Genomic DNA, 14924 nt, shown 5'->3' with positions numbered 1-14924 from the left:
GTTTAGCCGTGAGGATGCCGTGGGAGACTGAAGCTGATCACTGAAGCTATCAGACCACTGGTACACATTTCTAGGACGTTGCAGTGCATGACAGAAATGAATATAAGAGACAGAGAGGAAGCATCCATGGTAGAAAGGTGCTTTCTGTAAAATCTGTGCCCTCTATTTTTTCATATTTAGATTTTCAGTCATTTTGACTCACAGGTGCATTTAAATCCAATGAATTACTACCACAATTTGTCTCCCTCCTCCAATGCCTGTCTGTGGATTTGCAACAGGTCTACATATTTTTCACCCCCTGTCTGAAGGATAAAGGAAGGCCTAGTTTCCAGATGAAGTAACTTTATTGCTTTGGGGCTGGACCATTATATGACAAAGGTGAGCCTCACCTGTGAGACCATGTCCAGAAAAGATGGCGCAAGGTGGAGAATTCCAAAGGTGTCCTTTCTCACTGCATCCCAGGATGCTGCACCATTCTGAAGGCAAAGCTGTTAGTTAAGATATCCTATGCCCACCTAAGCAAAGCCCCAGATTTGAATTTTTATTCCCCTCATCTGTCTTATGTCTGTTCCTTAATTGAGCAGTCAGCAATGAGACTTAATAGAAAATATCCTCTGAATCTGGATGCTGCCAAAAAAATATGTTAAAGGTGGTCACAACTACTTTATCAGTGCTGTTCATACTCCTCTCCAGGACTTGCTCTGTCAGATCTGGTTTGATCATAGACTGGTCTTGGAATGAATCTTCCTCAATGTTTCTAGCACTTCTTTTGATTCAAATATTATGTAACTATCACTGATTATGAACTTGTTGATTCTCTTCTGATCATACTGCATGGAAGCTGATCGAATTCACTATAGCTTCATGGCTTTTTGCACATACTGAATTGGTTTCAAACCATTACTTCTATCCATTGAACAGAAAATTCTCTCCTCTTCTAGCTGCACTTCCAGTTACCTAGAGGTACGCGATGGTGCTGACTCCTCTGCCCCCATCATTGCCAAGCTGTGTGGAAGTTTGATGCCAGGCTCACAGAGATCTTCAGGAGCTGTCATGTACCTGAGGTTCAGATCTGACAGCAGTTCCACGCACATGGGATTCAATGCTAAATACTCCATCGGTAATCCTGCCATTTCTCTGATTTTAGAGAAGATTTTGGTCTCAAGTGTCAAGCTTTTGTAACAGGGCTTAAATCATGCCTACAAGATGGACTGATAGATGTGTCCCTCCTTCAATTAGTGTATGAGTTAAGGCATCAGAGTCATCATACTGATTAAGATCAGCATGTTCTGCACACAGCAAGACATGAAAACTATGGAAATAGGGAAGTGTTCATAGATCTGCAGCAGTGGAAACTAAGACAGGATAGTGTCTTGTCAAAGACAGTTATCAAAGGGGCAGTAGAAAAAAAAGGTCAGTGTGGATAAAGCCATATAGTGTGGTTTGATTTTCAGCATGTAAAATTAGTGTCACTTTCATAAGCAGGATCCTGACGGGGTATGCAAGGATCAGCTGAGAGTTGGACAGAGAAGAACAAATTAGGAGCCTCTCTGTGTAAATGTAACTTAATCTATAATACTAATGCTGCTAGACAAACAGGGGGAGCACAACAATGGACTGAAAAAGGAACAAACAGTAAGAACCATTATTTGTCAGCTGGGAAAAGAAATAATTTTAAATTATTTGCTTTCAAGCTGCAAAAGGAAGATTAGAAAGTGCTAGCAAAATTTTAAAATGAAATAAAAAATAGTCTTTGATCAGATAGAGAAATATGATACTTTTTTGTTTTGATAATGTAAATAATCTTCAAAGAACAGCAGCTATTAGTTTAGGAAAGTCTAGGACTATTAATTTCTCCACAGCAAAGTAGTGGACTATATTGCTTTACACAGAATTTTGCTGATTGTGTTTAGATCTAAAACACTTAAACCAATATAGTGTGCTACTATATTTCTGAATGTGAAAACGGAAGAAAATTGCAAGAAAACATTGTTAGCATGTGAAGCTACAATTTATATTTATCCATAACAGATTTACAGTGTCTCAGCTGTATGCCAGTCATCCTGGAACAAAGCAATAATCATGCAGAAAAGCAGACAGTATGAACAGAACTGTTATTGCCACGAACATATTGTAACCAGCAGACACACTGAATACACTGTAAAATCCAATAAAGTCCACCTGGGAATATTATTTGCTGTAAACCTTAGTATTATGAACTTAAGTTTGAAAGTACCATGGAGAAATGAGTTTTCAGAGAGAGAGAGAATTAAAAATAAATAGCTGTTTCCCGAACTGTTGCAGTGAACCCTTGCCAAGGCATCACAAAGAATGGAATGTGAACAGGCAGGGGGCTGCAGCAGTCAACTTTGATCAGCCATAAAAAATTTAGATCCACATTTAGCAGACTAAATTTCTTTATAATTATCTAGTAAAGCTTTCCAAGATTTCCTGGTAAATATGGACATGGGTAGAGACTAGATAGAGACCTTGAACTCTGTGACAGAGAGAAAGGGATGCTTGCAATGGAAGGGAGTATGTGGGAAAAAAGTCCCACAAAACCAAACTAGGACTAGTTGAATTAGAAGGAGAATGTGGAAGATTTTCAACTGCAAAGCTATTCCTGTTTTATTGCCACAGTTAGAGAGCAAGTCAGTTGTGCCTTAGCTTTAAGTCTTGTTTAGGAGAAAGGTCATCTCTCTCTGAGGTCCTCCAGTCAACTAAGCAATGTTCTTCCTTTGGCAGCTCCCTGTGGCGGAACAGTGATAGGACAAACTGGCATCATTGAAAGCGTGGGGTATCCTGAGCTTCATTATCAAGACAACCTGCTGTGTGAATGGTTTCTGCAGGGTCCCAGGGGCCACTATCTTACCATCACACTGGAAGGCCTAGATATTCAAAACTCTTCCGAGTGCACAAATGACTTTGTGGAGATCCGAGAATACAACGCTTCTGGTCTGAGAATTATTTCAGTGTTTGTCTTCCCTTCCTAGTACTACTACAAAACCTCACCAGAGGTTCCCAAAAACATTTACCTTTGGGTACAAAGCAAGCCTTTTCAATGTACAGTATTTGTTTCTGTCTGCCTTGCTTGCTGAACCAAAGGCAGACAGAAATAACTTGATTTTACCAATTTACTCCTGTCCAGTTAAATTGGAATGTGATCCTTCAATATAAATATAAAAATATATTGATTTCAAATTGTCTTTCTGTATTTGATTTTTTCAGGAAATTTGTTGGGCAGGTACTGTGGTAATACTCTCCCTGAGGCTGTGGACACCTCTGACGGTTTTGCTTATGTCAAGTTTGTCACTGATGGATCAGTCAATGCCCGAGGATTCAGACTGCGCTTTGATTCCAGTACTGAAGGTTGGATATGTAAGGTTGCAAGTTACTTTCAGGGAAGAAACATATACCGCAGACCATAACTGCACTAGCACAGCATATACTGTGGATTAATTTCTTGCAGTGGTGTGTATTTGTTCTTAAATTTAAACTCTGGAGGAGTATGAATAGAGCTCTCTGATCACTACTTAGCCAAACTGACATCAAAGCCTGTGGGTCACCCAGGCTTCTGAAGCCTTGTGTGAACCCTTCAGAGAAGGGAATATTAATAATTAGACTAAAAGGAGCTGCTATGGTCAATTAATATTCAACTACGGTTATGGCTGAATGATCGAGACTGGCATGAACATATCTGTTTAGACAAACATATGGACAGGATAGGTATCGCACATCAAGCTCTCAGGATCTCTTTTCTTGAATTATTCATGTTTTTTTGCCTTAACTCTATAAAGAACGCTTTAATAAGTGTCCTGATATTTGGGTATTTCAGAATGTGGTGGGGATTTTACTGCCCCTGTTGGAACATTTACTTCACCCAACTATCCCAACTTATACCCACATAATCGAGTGTGTGAATGGAGGATCACTGTGGAAGAAGGTCGACGTGTGACTCTAACCTTTAATGATATGAAAACTGAAGAACACTGGAGGTGCTCATTGGATTACGTGGCTGTGAGTATTGGGCGTGAAGGCAGAAAATGCTCTTTCTAATCCTTTTATGGAGCGTTAATGGACATAATAGAGCTGAAATGTCATTTATAGGCCTGCATCTGGTTTCAAGACAAATCATAATTTAATCTGGGGAAAACAGATAAGTAAGATAAGTTAGCTCTGTAGAGTGTCTAAACTCATCTGCTCAGAGTATGGAAATTTTGGAATTGTGGTCCAGGCAGAGGGCAAGTCTTGAAGAAATAATTGGAATTGTCTCTTCATCGATTAAGGAAAAAAGCTCTGTGGTTTTTGAAAGCTTTGAATATCCCTTCTCTGTGGATACCAAGTCCAGGTGTCTTGACTCTGGAAGTCATTACTGCTTTTGTCACTTATCGTTGTCAGTTAAAAAGAAAGAGAAAAAGGCAGAGATTACAAGTGGCTACTACTGTGTTGGGACTTGCATATTCTGAAAGCAAGATAGGGAAATCCCAGGAAATTCTACCTATTTATCATCCCAATCTCCAAAAAGATAGACTTTGGTTATTTTATTATGGTTATTTTAGATTTTTAGTTATTTAATGAAAAAAAAAACAAAAACCTGGCACACAGAACCAGACCTGGTCAAATGTACAAATGCCTGAAAAATATGATTCCTCTATGAAACTGCAGGAATGGAAGATCTAGTTTAGTTTCCCATTTGTTCAGATTAGCAGTGCAAACACAGGAGTTATCTTTAGCATGATCAGAAAATAGCCCATGCATAAATGTGAGGGCGTGAAGTAGCTTTCCCCTGTGATTTGTAAATGATCTTCCCCTTGTTTTTCTTCACAGATGCTTTAGAGAGACCATGGGAAGCTGGCTTTTTATTGATTAGTGAAGTAATGATCTCTTAAAGGAAGATCTGTACTGCCAGCTTTTGTGCCTTCAGCACTCTAACATATTCAAATTCTCAGTGGGAAACATCATTTCTGCCTTGCTTGCACTGCTGACATAGTAGAAAGAAGGAAATTAACTCCTAGGCTAAAGGCTGGATGAAAGAAACTGCAAAATTCATCTGGAGCTTCAAAAAATGAAATGTTTGAACTTATCAAAAATACCCACCAGCACTGAATATTTTTGAGATTTTTGATAAAGCTTATGTTGGCTTTAGCAAGACTACAAAGATGATCTTCTGAAGTGGAAAGAATGATTGGTAGCAGACATTATGAAGTGATTGAAGATATAAATATTGAGTTAAAATACAATATTTTTCTCAGTCAAACTGATTCAATTTCTGTTTGTTTGTTTTGGTTGGTTTTTTTTAAAAGAGAGAAAGAGAAGGCATATGTTTGTGTTTTGCCAAAATAAGCAAGGTATTTTTGATGCTTTACTTTAGAGCCTCACTGCTTAAGGCAATGGAAGTTTGTTCCAAGGTTTTCAGTAGATTTGGGAAATAACCTGCTATGAGGGACATCCATGAACCTTGTATTATATAAGATGTGAAGCACTGTTAAATGATACAGGAGATGCTCAAAATACTGTATTTTGACCCAACAGGTTTACAATGGCCTTAGACAGAACTCACCTCAGCTGGCCAAGCTGTGTGGTGAGGTCAATCCAGGAACTGTGGTGAAGTCCTCTGGGAACACAATGAAAGTAATTTTGGTGACAGATACGTCTCATGCAACAAGAGGCTTCAGTGTCTCATACACATCTAGTGAAGATGCAGGTAGTGTGTGTATTTGAATTAAGTGTTTGATCTTTGATGAATCATTTCATACTTAAAGTACTGGCTCAGGTCAAAAAATGTCCTAAACAAAAACAAACATCTGATACATTTTTTTTCTCTCTTACAATTTTTTTTTTGGGGGGGAGTAGATCACATATCTTTAATTACTTGAAAGAATGGGAAAAAATGGGGAATTGCTGCAAGTTGCAGACTTTATGTGCCTGTTATATCAAACTTCAAATGAAAAGAAGATCCTCTGTTATGGATCACAGTCCTTACTCTCACTACTGATTTATTGTTTTGTACTTAGTCTTGAGTAAGAGATGGTCTGAACAGGCCTTATTCCATGAAAAGATCCAAAAAGCATAGTGCCATAGACAACTTGAATAATTCATATGGTTCTTTATTACTCAGAGGGGTAATTAATTTATTGTAGCCTGTGAAAGAGTGCAGCTAACCTACTTCTGCAAGCTCAGCCACCAGAGAGGAGGCAGCTGGCAAAGCCTTACTACCACAGCCTTGAGTCTTTCAAACTTAATTTTTTAACTACCCCCCAGACATCCTACTGTGTACATGAGCAGTACATGAGTGTACTGCTCTTGAGGGTGTGTTCCAGAAAAGTCTCGAGTCTAGAATTAGGCAATGGGTAGGGCTGAGCAATACTGAACTGGAGCTGCAGTGGGATTTTATCAAAATGTTAAATAATGCTTGCTATAATTATGACACTGCTGAAATATTTTATTTGATACCATGAATAATTGTTTATTTGCTTTTTTTAAAAACATATCACATGTGTTTTTAAAGACTTGCCAATATGTTTCAGGACACTAGGCAAGAATTCTTTTGTACAGAGCAGTAAATTATTCAAAAGGAAGAAGTTGGAAAAAGTTTTCATCTAATCAGTATATGTGCTTGCTGATATGTGCATATCAGAATAAACAGGGGCAAGATTTCTTTTCATATAAGACTTATTACTGTTTTTTTAAAAATTACATTTTGTTTCTGCAGTTTGTGGTGGAACCTTGATGGGATATGCAAATGGGAATTTCTCTTCTCCTGGTTATGATGGTGTCAAAAATTATACAAGTAACCTGAACTGTGAATGGACCATGGAAAACCCCTCCCACTATAATTCATCCATATATATATCTTTTGAGGATTTTCACTTGGAACGACACCAGGACTGCCAGTATGACTACATAGAGTTAAGAATAGGTTTGTATGTTCAACAGGAGAATGGATTAAGCCTATCAAGATTCCAGTTGTGCAACTGTGTTTGTGCCAAATCTTCTTCATACATATTTGCAGAGACTGTTGTAAGATGTTTATTTGAGAAAGTTGACATGCATGCCTTCCATGCTGCCTCCTAGAACAGGAGTGGAATTTCATTGCTAAAGCAATGGATACGTGGATTTGGACATCCTTTCTTTCAGGGGAGAAAATGGAAAACTGGATAGGTATCTTTGAGGGATAAATTGTTTTGTTGGTTGCAATACACACCTGACTCTTTCTTTACAAGGGACAATACAAATGTCACTTCATCTGCCTTGAAAGATGGCAGCCTGGAGAAGTTGGAGTCATCAGAACAACTTATTTGGTCCACAGCCCATTTTTTTCCTGCTTCTGAAATATCTCGAGGGACAGTAGGAGTGTGGAGTAAAGCGTGCTTTAATTATTCATAGCCTCTGGGCTGCATACCCACTTCACACCCCACTTTTGTACTCTATAAGATGATTCTTATCCAAATCCATATTTCCTGTGAGACTGCATCACAAATACAGACTAAAGCATTTAAAAGGAAAACAATCACAGGATTAACGTAGCGGTAATATCTCTGCATATTTGAGCATCTTTAGCTATCCGTAAGAACAAGCAACTGGAAATGTCATATGAAAGTCACTCAGCTAATGACAAATGTAGTATGAAAGCTCCAGCTGTCTTCTCCATGGAGAGGCTGCATCTGAGTCCCAGAGAAAGTAGGTTCAAATTTACCAGGAAATTGTTTCTGAAAGGTGGCAGAGGGGGAGGGAGGGAGGTTGAGAGCAGAAATCTGTTACATCCTTATTTGCATTCATTTGATTGAGAGCCCTTGGTTGTATCACACCAGTTTGTCCTGCATAGAGCCAAAGCATCCATAGCTGTGTAGCCTAACACTTTCCTTCCACGTATGTGCTGGAGCTGGGAAATAATAGAAAGAGAACTCAGAGAAAGAAATGACAAAATATATCTGGTCTGTTACTCATCAGTTCCTACTACTCTCACCTTATTGTGAACCTCAGGCATCCAGGCAATACAATCAAAGGAAAGAGGGAAAAAATGTTGTCTGATTTTGCTCTACACAGTTTTGTCATCTAAATAGTAATCCTCATTTTGGCCATACTAATGGATCTTCAGTTTCACAATCAGTGTCATGTCAAAGGCAGAATGCCCTGATTTAGCTGTGTATGCTGACAAGTAACATTTAATGAGTGCTGAGATACAAATAGTGCAGATATCACTAAACTCAGGCAGGTGCTGTTTAAGACTTTCAGTACAGCAGATGTAATTTTAGGGAAAGGTCCAATTCAACTGTAAGTCACCTGAGAGACCCCAGATGAAACTGGGATGTGTAAAACTATTTTGAGTTACCCATACAACATACTCAATGGTACTGAATGGAAAAAAAGAAAAGCAGGATTTATGTTTTTAGATTGAATATTTCACAGTGAATATACAGATAAAATAAATATTTCAAATTTCTTACATAAAGCCTTAAGTTATTAAATTATCAGGCACATGTATGTAGTCTGTACAACGCAGTACAGCTGAGCATATAGCTACAGTGAAATATACTCCTAAATTCTGGCTTTTGTGTAAGACTTGGTTTTGCCTTCCAGACCATTCCCTTCAGTTTGAACCGTATCTTGCTGCACAATCTTTCTGTTTACTCTTTCTGTTTACATTTTCTCTTTCTCAACAGTCTAGCTGTCTGGCCAGCTAGCCATTCATGAAAGCAGTGATTGGTGTCACTTTTCACACTGTAAAGACTGAGTAACCTGGGTCACATCTGTCACATAGTCAATCACTTCCTAAGAAGTGCAAAAAAGAGGTGGTATACTTTTATACTAGTATATATTTTAATGCTCAAAGCAGTTACTACTATTTTTCCTGAATCATAATTTATCATGAACATCTTCTGCTTGTATAAATCAGTATCATTTTCAGTGCCTGTTAACAAGACAGGTTTTAGCATTTCTCTGTGTAATTTACTTTAATAGAATTTTATTATACATCACCCTCTGCTTCAAGGCATTTCAAATGGTGGCTGTATCACTGCATCTGACAGAAAGATGAAGTTACTCAGCCACGTTACTTGGAATAACTGTGATAGGGCTTTGAAGAGCACCCAGATTTTCTCCCTTTTGCTCTACTGCCTTCTTCACAAGAATAGACTGCCACTCTGCATGGATCTAGGGGTTGCTTTTGAATTGAGAATTTTAAGCCAGCAGCCTGCTGTTAATATTGGAGGAGCAAACTTAGGAATGGCATTGCCTGGATGTTGTGAGGAACACTATTATGCTTATTTTCCTTCTCCTGAGAATATATCAGTAATAAACAGAACTAATACCAAAGTGATGGATAAGAGCTTACACTAACATGAGCAAACATTCAGCATCACAGGAGTGCAATGGCTTGTGTTGTGCTTTCCTTTTAGGTTTCAATGTTTTGAGCAAATGCTGGCATTTTTTTTGCCATACAGAGAACAGTGTGTTGAGCTGCCTAGGAAAGAGATGCCCAGTATTAATAAAGTAGTGACAGTTTATTCATGGATGAAACACATCTCTATACGTTAGAAAACTCAAAATCCCTGTTGATTTTAGTGAAAGTGTCACAAATACATAGGCTCAGTAGGCTTCCATGCAATCAGGTCCTTGAGCCATCTCTTCCCACTGTTCTGCCCCAAAGCGTCTGCAGTTTTGGGGCATGTTCTGTATTTTTGGGTCTGATGGGTGATACAAAACGATAGTGTGTGGGCTGGCAGAGAGGGGAGAGAAGGAGCCTAAGATATTAAAAAAGGATCATTAATACAGCTTTAGAGATAACTTCCTTGTTGTTGAGATTTAGATCCCAGCAGTGAACTGCAGCACTCATACCCATAACAAATAATCAGTTATTAAGTGTTATATGTACTTTTCTCTGTTTTCTAGTCAAAACAAAATGAAATGCATGTTTGCCCTATGTATTCCTTTACATTGCTGTAGCTCTTTTAGGATTCAAAAAGTGTATTTCTTTCTTTCTTCACTCAGGGGATGCTGATGGAGAGCTAATAGCCAGACTTTGTGGTCAGGCTGCACCATCTGTGCCACTGGTTATAGCTGCTCCCCAGATCTGGGTACATTTTGTAAGTGATGAAAACACAGAAGATAAAGGATTCTTGGCCCATTACACTTTTGAAGGTAAATGGCTTGATAGACTGTTGCCCTTGCTGACTGCAGCACTTCTGGGGAATGTTGCTGTTCATTTGGTGATACTGAGAATACACACCGTAGAATCAGCTCTCCAAAAGGTCCTCAAAAGTTACACAGTGCCTGCCACTACTTATATCCATCTAAAGCAAACATATGCTAGCAATTGAACTTCCAGATTTATTTTCTGCCTCACTGTTCCCATTCCTGAAACCACATTTGAGTTTTTGCAATGCAATGCAACACTCAGAGCAGCTGTTTGTTCTTGGGAGTAGGGATGGGAGGACAGGTAACATCAGCCAAGTTTGACTGACTTCAAATAGGCCTCCAGAGTGTTAGCACAACTGAAATAGCAGCTTTGCCATTTACATGCCAGCACAACTATTTTTCCTCTCACAGCTGAATTTAGCCTTGGTGCTTATCTAGAAACATCAACAGGTTTTTTTTACTTGATTGTGTGGGTCCAAGAATGACACTGGTTTGCTTAGGAGTCTGAGATAAATAAAAGGAAGATAAGGTGGAAGAGGCAGCTGTGTCAGCTGGCAAAGGTTTTGCAGAGCTATATTAATTATCAGAATAAATGCAAAGTTTCAAGGTCATTGCTTCTGTTTACTTACTATTCAATGACAGAAATTTTAAAACTTAGATTTTCCCAGATAAATTGTTCATCCTTACCTATGTCAGTCCAACTTAAATATATTTTAGTACTATTACAAACTGAATAATCTTCCACTCATTTGATTATAGTGCTCAGTTCCTAAAATGTATTGAAATACTACTTTTTCTCTTCAGCCTGTGGTGGTATACAGTCAGGTGAAAGTGGAGTTCTCTCAAGTCCTAACTACCCAGCGCCTTACAGCAACCTGAATCACTGCTCCTGGTTGTTGGAAGCCCCTGAAGGTGAAACCATCACTGTGAGTAATACAAAGTCATGATTGTGTGCACAGCTGGCAGTGTGAGAAGAACCATCTGAGTCTCGAGGAACATGTTTGAGACAACTTGGGAAATCAGATATGTGGAGGAATTAAATATCTCCCTGTTGACCTTACCTAAGAAAGACAGGGAAATGAAGATAACACAATCAAACTAGATTGTGCTTTTTGAAAAGCAGAAGGATACAAGTCTAACATGACCTCAAAACATAGCACTGGCTTCTACTTTAAAAAAAATTACTTTCTATGCTTTAGAAACTAAAATAACTCAAGTTACTGGATGTGCATGGTTATTCTCACTATCATGAGAATAAACTTGAGGCTGAAGATTTTCCTTCTGCAGAAAAGTTACAAGCCACTAGAAAGTTACTTTTGGGTCTTAATGGTTAGTCTGTGTCGTGGTTTAGGGCTGGGCCAGCCACTAAATCCTGGACAGACGCTCTCTATTAACCCCTCTCCCCTCCCCAGAAGGGAAAAGAGAATAAGGGAGAGAGACTTTACGGGTTGGAACAGATTTAATAAAACAATTAATAAAACTAACAGATTTAATAAAACAATAATACTAATACTACAGAATAATATTGTAAATAGGAAAATAATGAAATATATACAAATATGTACAAATATATACAAAACCAATATAAAATCCTCCCCCCACCCTTCCACCCCAATGACGAATACGTCACCAGAGGCTCTGCAGAGCTGGGCACTGGAAAAGTCCCAGACCAAACTCAGCAGCAGGTGGGAACGGGATGCAGAACACACAAATCAGGATCAGCGGCAGACGAACGAGCAGGATTCTGCTCAGGCCTCGGCCTCTGCAGGATCGAGACAGACGGAAGGGTCGAGGTGGAAGGAACGATAGAAAGCGCAAAAGCACAAAAAAGGGACAAAAAAAGGGACAAGATCCTCATGATCTCTCGGTTTTATACCGAGTATGACGTATGTGGGATGGAATACCTTGTTGGTCAGTTTTGGGTCTGCTTCTCCCCCCGTAGGCGCAGACACAGCACCCATGATGAGACAACTGACGTTGAGCATATCTTCTAGCAGCACTGTTTGGGAAAAACATGCTGCCAGTTTTCAGCAAGTTCAGTCATTTAAAAGAGACTGAGCTGAAAAGTAAAATCATTAAATAGAAAATTAGTTCTATTTAGCTCAAACCAGGACAGTCTGGAAGGTAATTTGATTGCTAGTACAAATTACATCAGTGAAATACGACTCTTAGTTCCCAGTAACTATTAACAGGCTGCCTGAGGTGTTAGTTTCTTGAACCAAACTGCTGAGAGACCAATTTAAGCAGTGAGTGCTAAACTTCACTCACTGAATTATTTTACTGATCCTGTAGAGAACAGATCCAGTCTGTAACATTTGTAAAAAATACACTGCAGATCTTCATATGCAATATCTTTCACCAATTTCCCTATCGTGTTTTCCTTATTTACAACTACAAAGGTATTTCTTAGAAATGCAAACCCATAGTCCTAATTATTCTGCTGCATGATTTTCTGGCCACTGCCTAGGTACTTACGTCAGGGAATACAGGATTATTTTAGTAGAACACAAAATTTCTATTTAATCTACACATTTGTTTAAAGCAGAACTAATCTTAATCAGATGGAAGTAGATTTCTGTTTTAATAGGACTGAGTAGCAGCCCCCTCAGTGAAGGCAGACTAACCTTTTCTAGTATAAGCTGCCAGTTTCAGTTGCTGGTAAAGTTCCAAACTTAAACCATTTGAGCTAACTATTTGGCCTTTGCCTCTGGCTGAGTTCTTTTGGAAATGAATACACACAAAAGTTACAGGAAGAAGTCCTATGTATTTGCTAAACTTTTCCACAAAGATCCCAATCCTGAAACTAATAAAAAAAAACTTCTTGGAAGAGGACCAGCCAGTCATTAGAGTACTTCGGTATTTCAACATCAACCAATTCAGGAGTCTACTGGATCAGCAATCTAAAATCTTTGGAAATCCCACCCGTGTGCGTATCACTCCAAGGACAAACAGCATCAGTGTGAGAGGGAGACAGAGTCAGAAGCTGCCTGCCCAACCCAGTTTATCTGGTGCAACCAGGCCCACAGGAACCAACCATGCAACTGTTTGTCTCAGATTAATGGAAACTAGCATTATTTTTAGCAGCTGCTAAATATAGTCATAAAAAATAATAGGAAGAAAAAAATTCACAGCTTTCTGTTTACATAGCTACTTATATTTGAATGTGCAACTTCAGATTTCATGACCAGAAGCCTTGAGAGCAGGAAAGGGGCTCAACACTTGCACATATTCAAGACTGCTTTAAAACACATACTTAGGTTCAAACATACGGTTCAGTCCCAATAATGCCAGTTTTGAACCTGTGTGTTCCTCTTTTATTTTTGTCTTCATGCTAAGTACCTGTTGCTACTTATAGTGGCAAGACTCCAAGCAGTACTTGCAGGAAAGCATCAAGGTGAAGTGAGGGTTGGATTACTAAGCATGCCCAGCAATCACTGTGCTAAGATGGCTATGGGATCTGGTTGGAATTGCTCTAACTCCTGCACTGGTGTGGCTGGTGTTAGCTCCTGAATGTCACTTTTGTGTGTTGCAGCTTACTTTTACAGCCTTTCATGTTGAAAATCATTCACTTTGTAAGTGGGACTCTGTTACTATCCTGAACGGCGGCTCTCCTGGATCTCCTGTCATAGGGAAGTATTGTGGAAACACATCCCCTGGGACTATTCGGTCTGGTTCCAACAAGCTAGTCATCATCTTTAACTCCGATCACTCAATTCAAGGAGGCGGCTTTTATGCAACATGGACAGCAGAATCTCTAGGTAAGAGAAAATAATACTGATTTTGTCAGGTCTAACATAGCAGTGCATCATGCCTATGTAGCTTTTCTAAATAGCTGTCAGACATGATGTGCAAGCTGTGGGGTGCAGGGAGGAACCTGCACAGTCTTGTGAGAAGCTTCTCATTCATGTGTTTCTGACCCTTTCTCTCTGAGCAATACTCACTTCTAATTGTCAGGATTATATAGATGGAACAGAGCAAAAAGGGATGAACTGGCACGGAGAAGGAGCTTGTGAAGAAAAGGAAGTGAAGTATAAACAGAGACCTTCTCTAGAGTGTAACTGCCTCCCTGCTGCAGGGGTGGAAGAAGGGAAATTAATTAAAAGAGGGGTAAATGAAGTTTGAATGGGTGTCCGGGTTTTCCTCTCTCACTCTTGCAGCCACAGAAGCAAGCAGCCATTCAAAACCGACACTAACAGGAAATATTTGAAGATTTCTCCCACTTGTTGCTATTTTTTCCAGGATGTGGTGGAATCATTCATTCAGATAACGGTACAATCAAGTCTCCTCATTGGCCTCAAAACTTTCCCATGAACACCAGGTGCACCTGGACCATCATTACACATGAAAGCAAACACTTGGAGATGAACTTCCACAGTAACTTCCAGATTCCAGATAGCAATGGAAGCTGCCAGAGCAGTTATGTGAAGGTAAAATAATTGTTGGCATTAGATCAGCAGAGCAGTACTTTAAGAGGTTATGGTTTCAGAATCCTGTTTGGCAATTGTCATGGTTAGGATTGTTGAAGGACAAAACTCAGGAAGTATAAAATGAAGTCCTAGTACCAATACAGTCAGTTTTCTCTATGCCTCAAGAACTGGCTTATATGTATTTTTAGTTTTTATCAGTTCTTCAGGTTCCACCTCCAGCAGGGTTCCATCACACTACATGCTGCCTCAAAAATGAACAATATGAAAAAAGTACATGTGACTTCAGAACCAGGAAATCATGAGAAAATATCACAGAATCACAGAATCAGAGAAAGTTAGGGATTGGAAGGGACCTCAAAA

The 14924-nt window shown here is 39.2% G+C and overlaps 1 protein-coding gene across 1 annotated transcript; it reads left to right on the top strand.

Annotated features, from left to right (window-relative positions):
• Positions 1-941: 941 nt before the first annotated feature.
• Positions 942-14564, top strand: LOC104542561 (cubilin-like; the record flags this gene model as incomplete). Its single annotated transcript, XM_010186913.1, has 10 exons — positions 942-1120; positions 2746-2955; positions 3229-3369; positions 3836-4017; positions 5533-5704; positions 6713-6919; positions 9991-10140; positions 10942-11063; positions 13670-13895; positions 14377-14564. Coding segments are annotated over 10 exons (1777 nt in total), but the record flags the coding sequence as incomplete, so codon positions are not given.
• Between the last annotated feature and the right edge of the window lie 360 nt (positions 14565-14924).

Source organism: Mesitornis unicolor, unplaced genomic scaffold (assembly GCF_000695765.1).
Source record: "Mesitornis unicolor isolate BGI_N332 unplaced genomic scaffold, ASM69576v1 scaffold23626, whole genome shotgun sequence".
Taxonomy (NCBI): Eukaryota; Metazoa; Chordata; class Aves; order Mesitornithiformes; family Mesitornithidae; genus Mesitornis; species Mesitornis unicolor.
The sequence above is the reverse complement of the archived record's forward strand: the minus strand, read 5'-3'. Positions and strand labels throughout refer to the sequence as shown.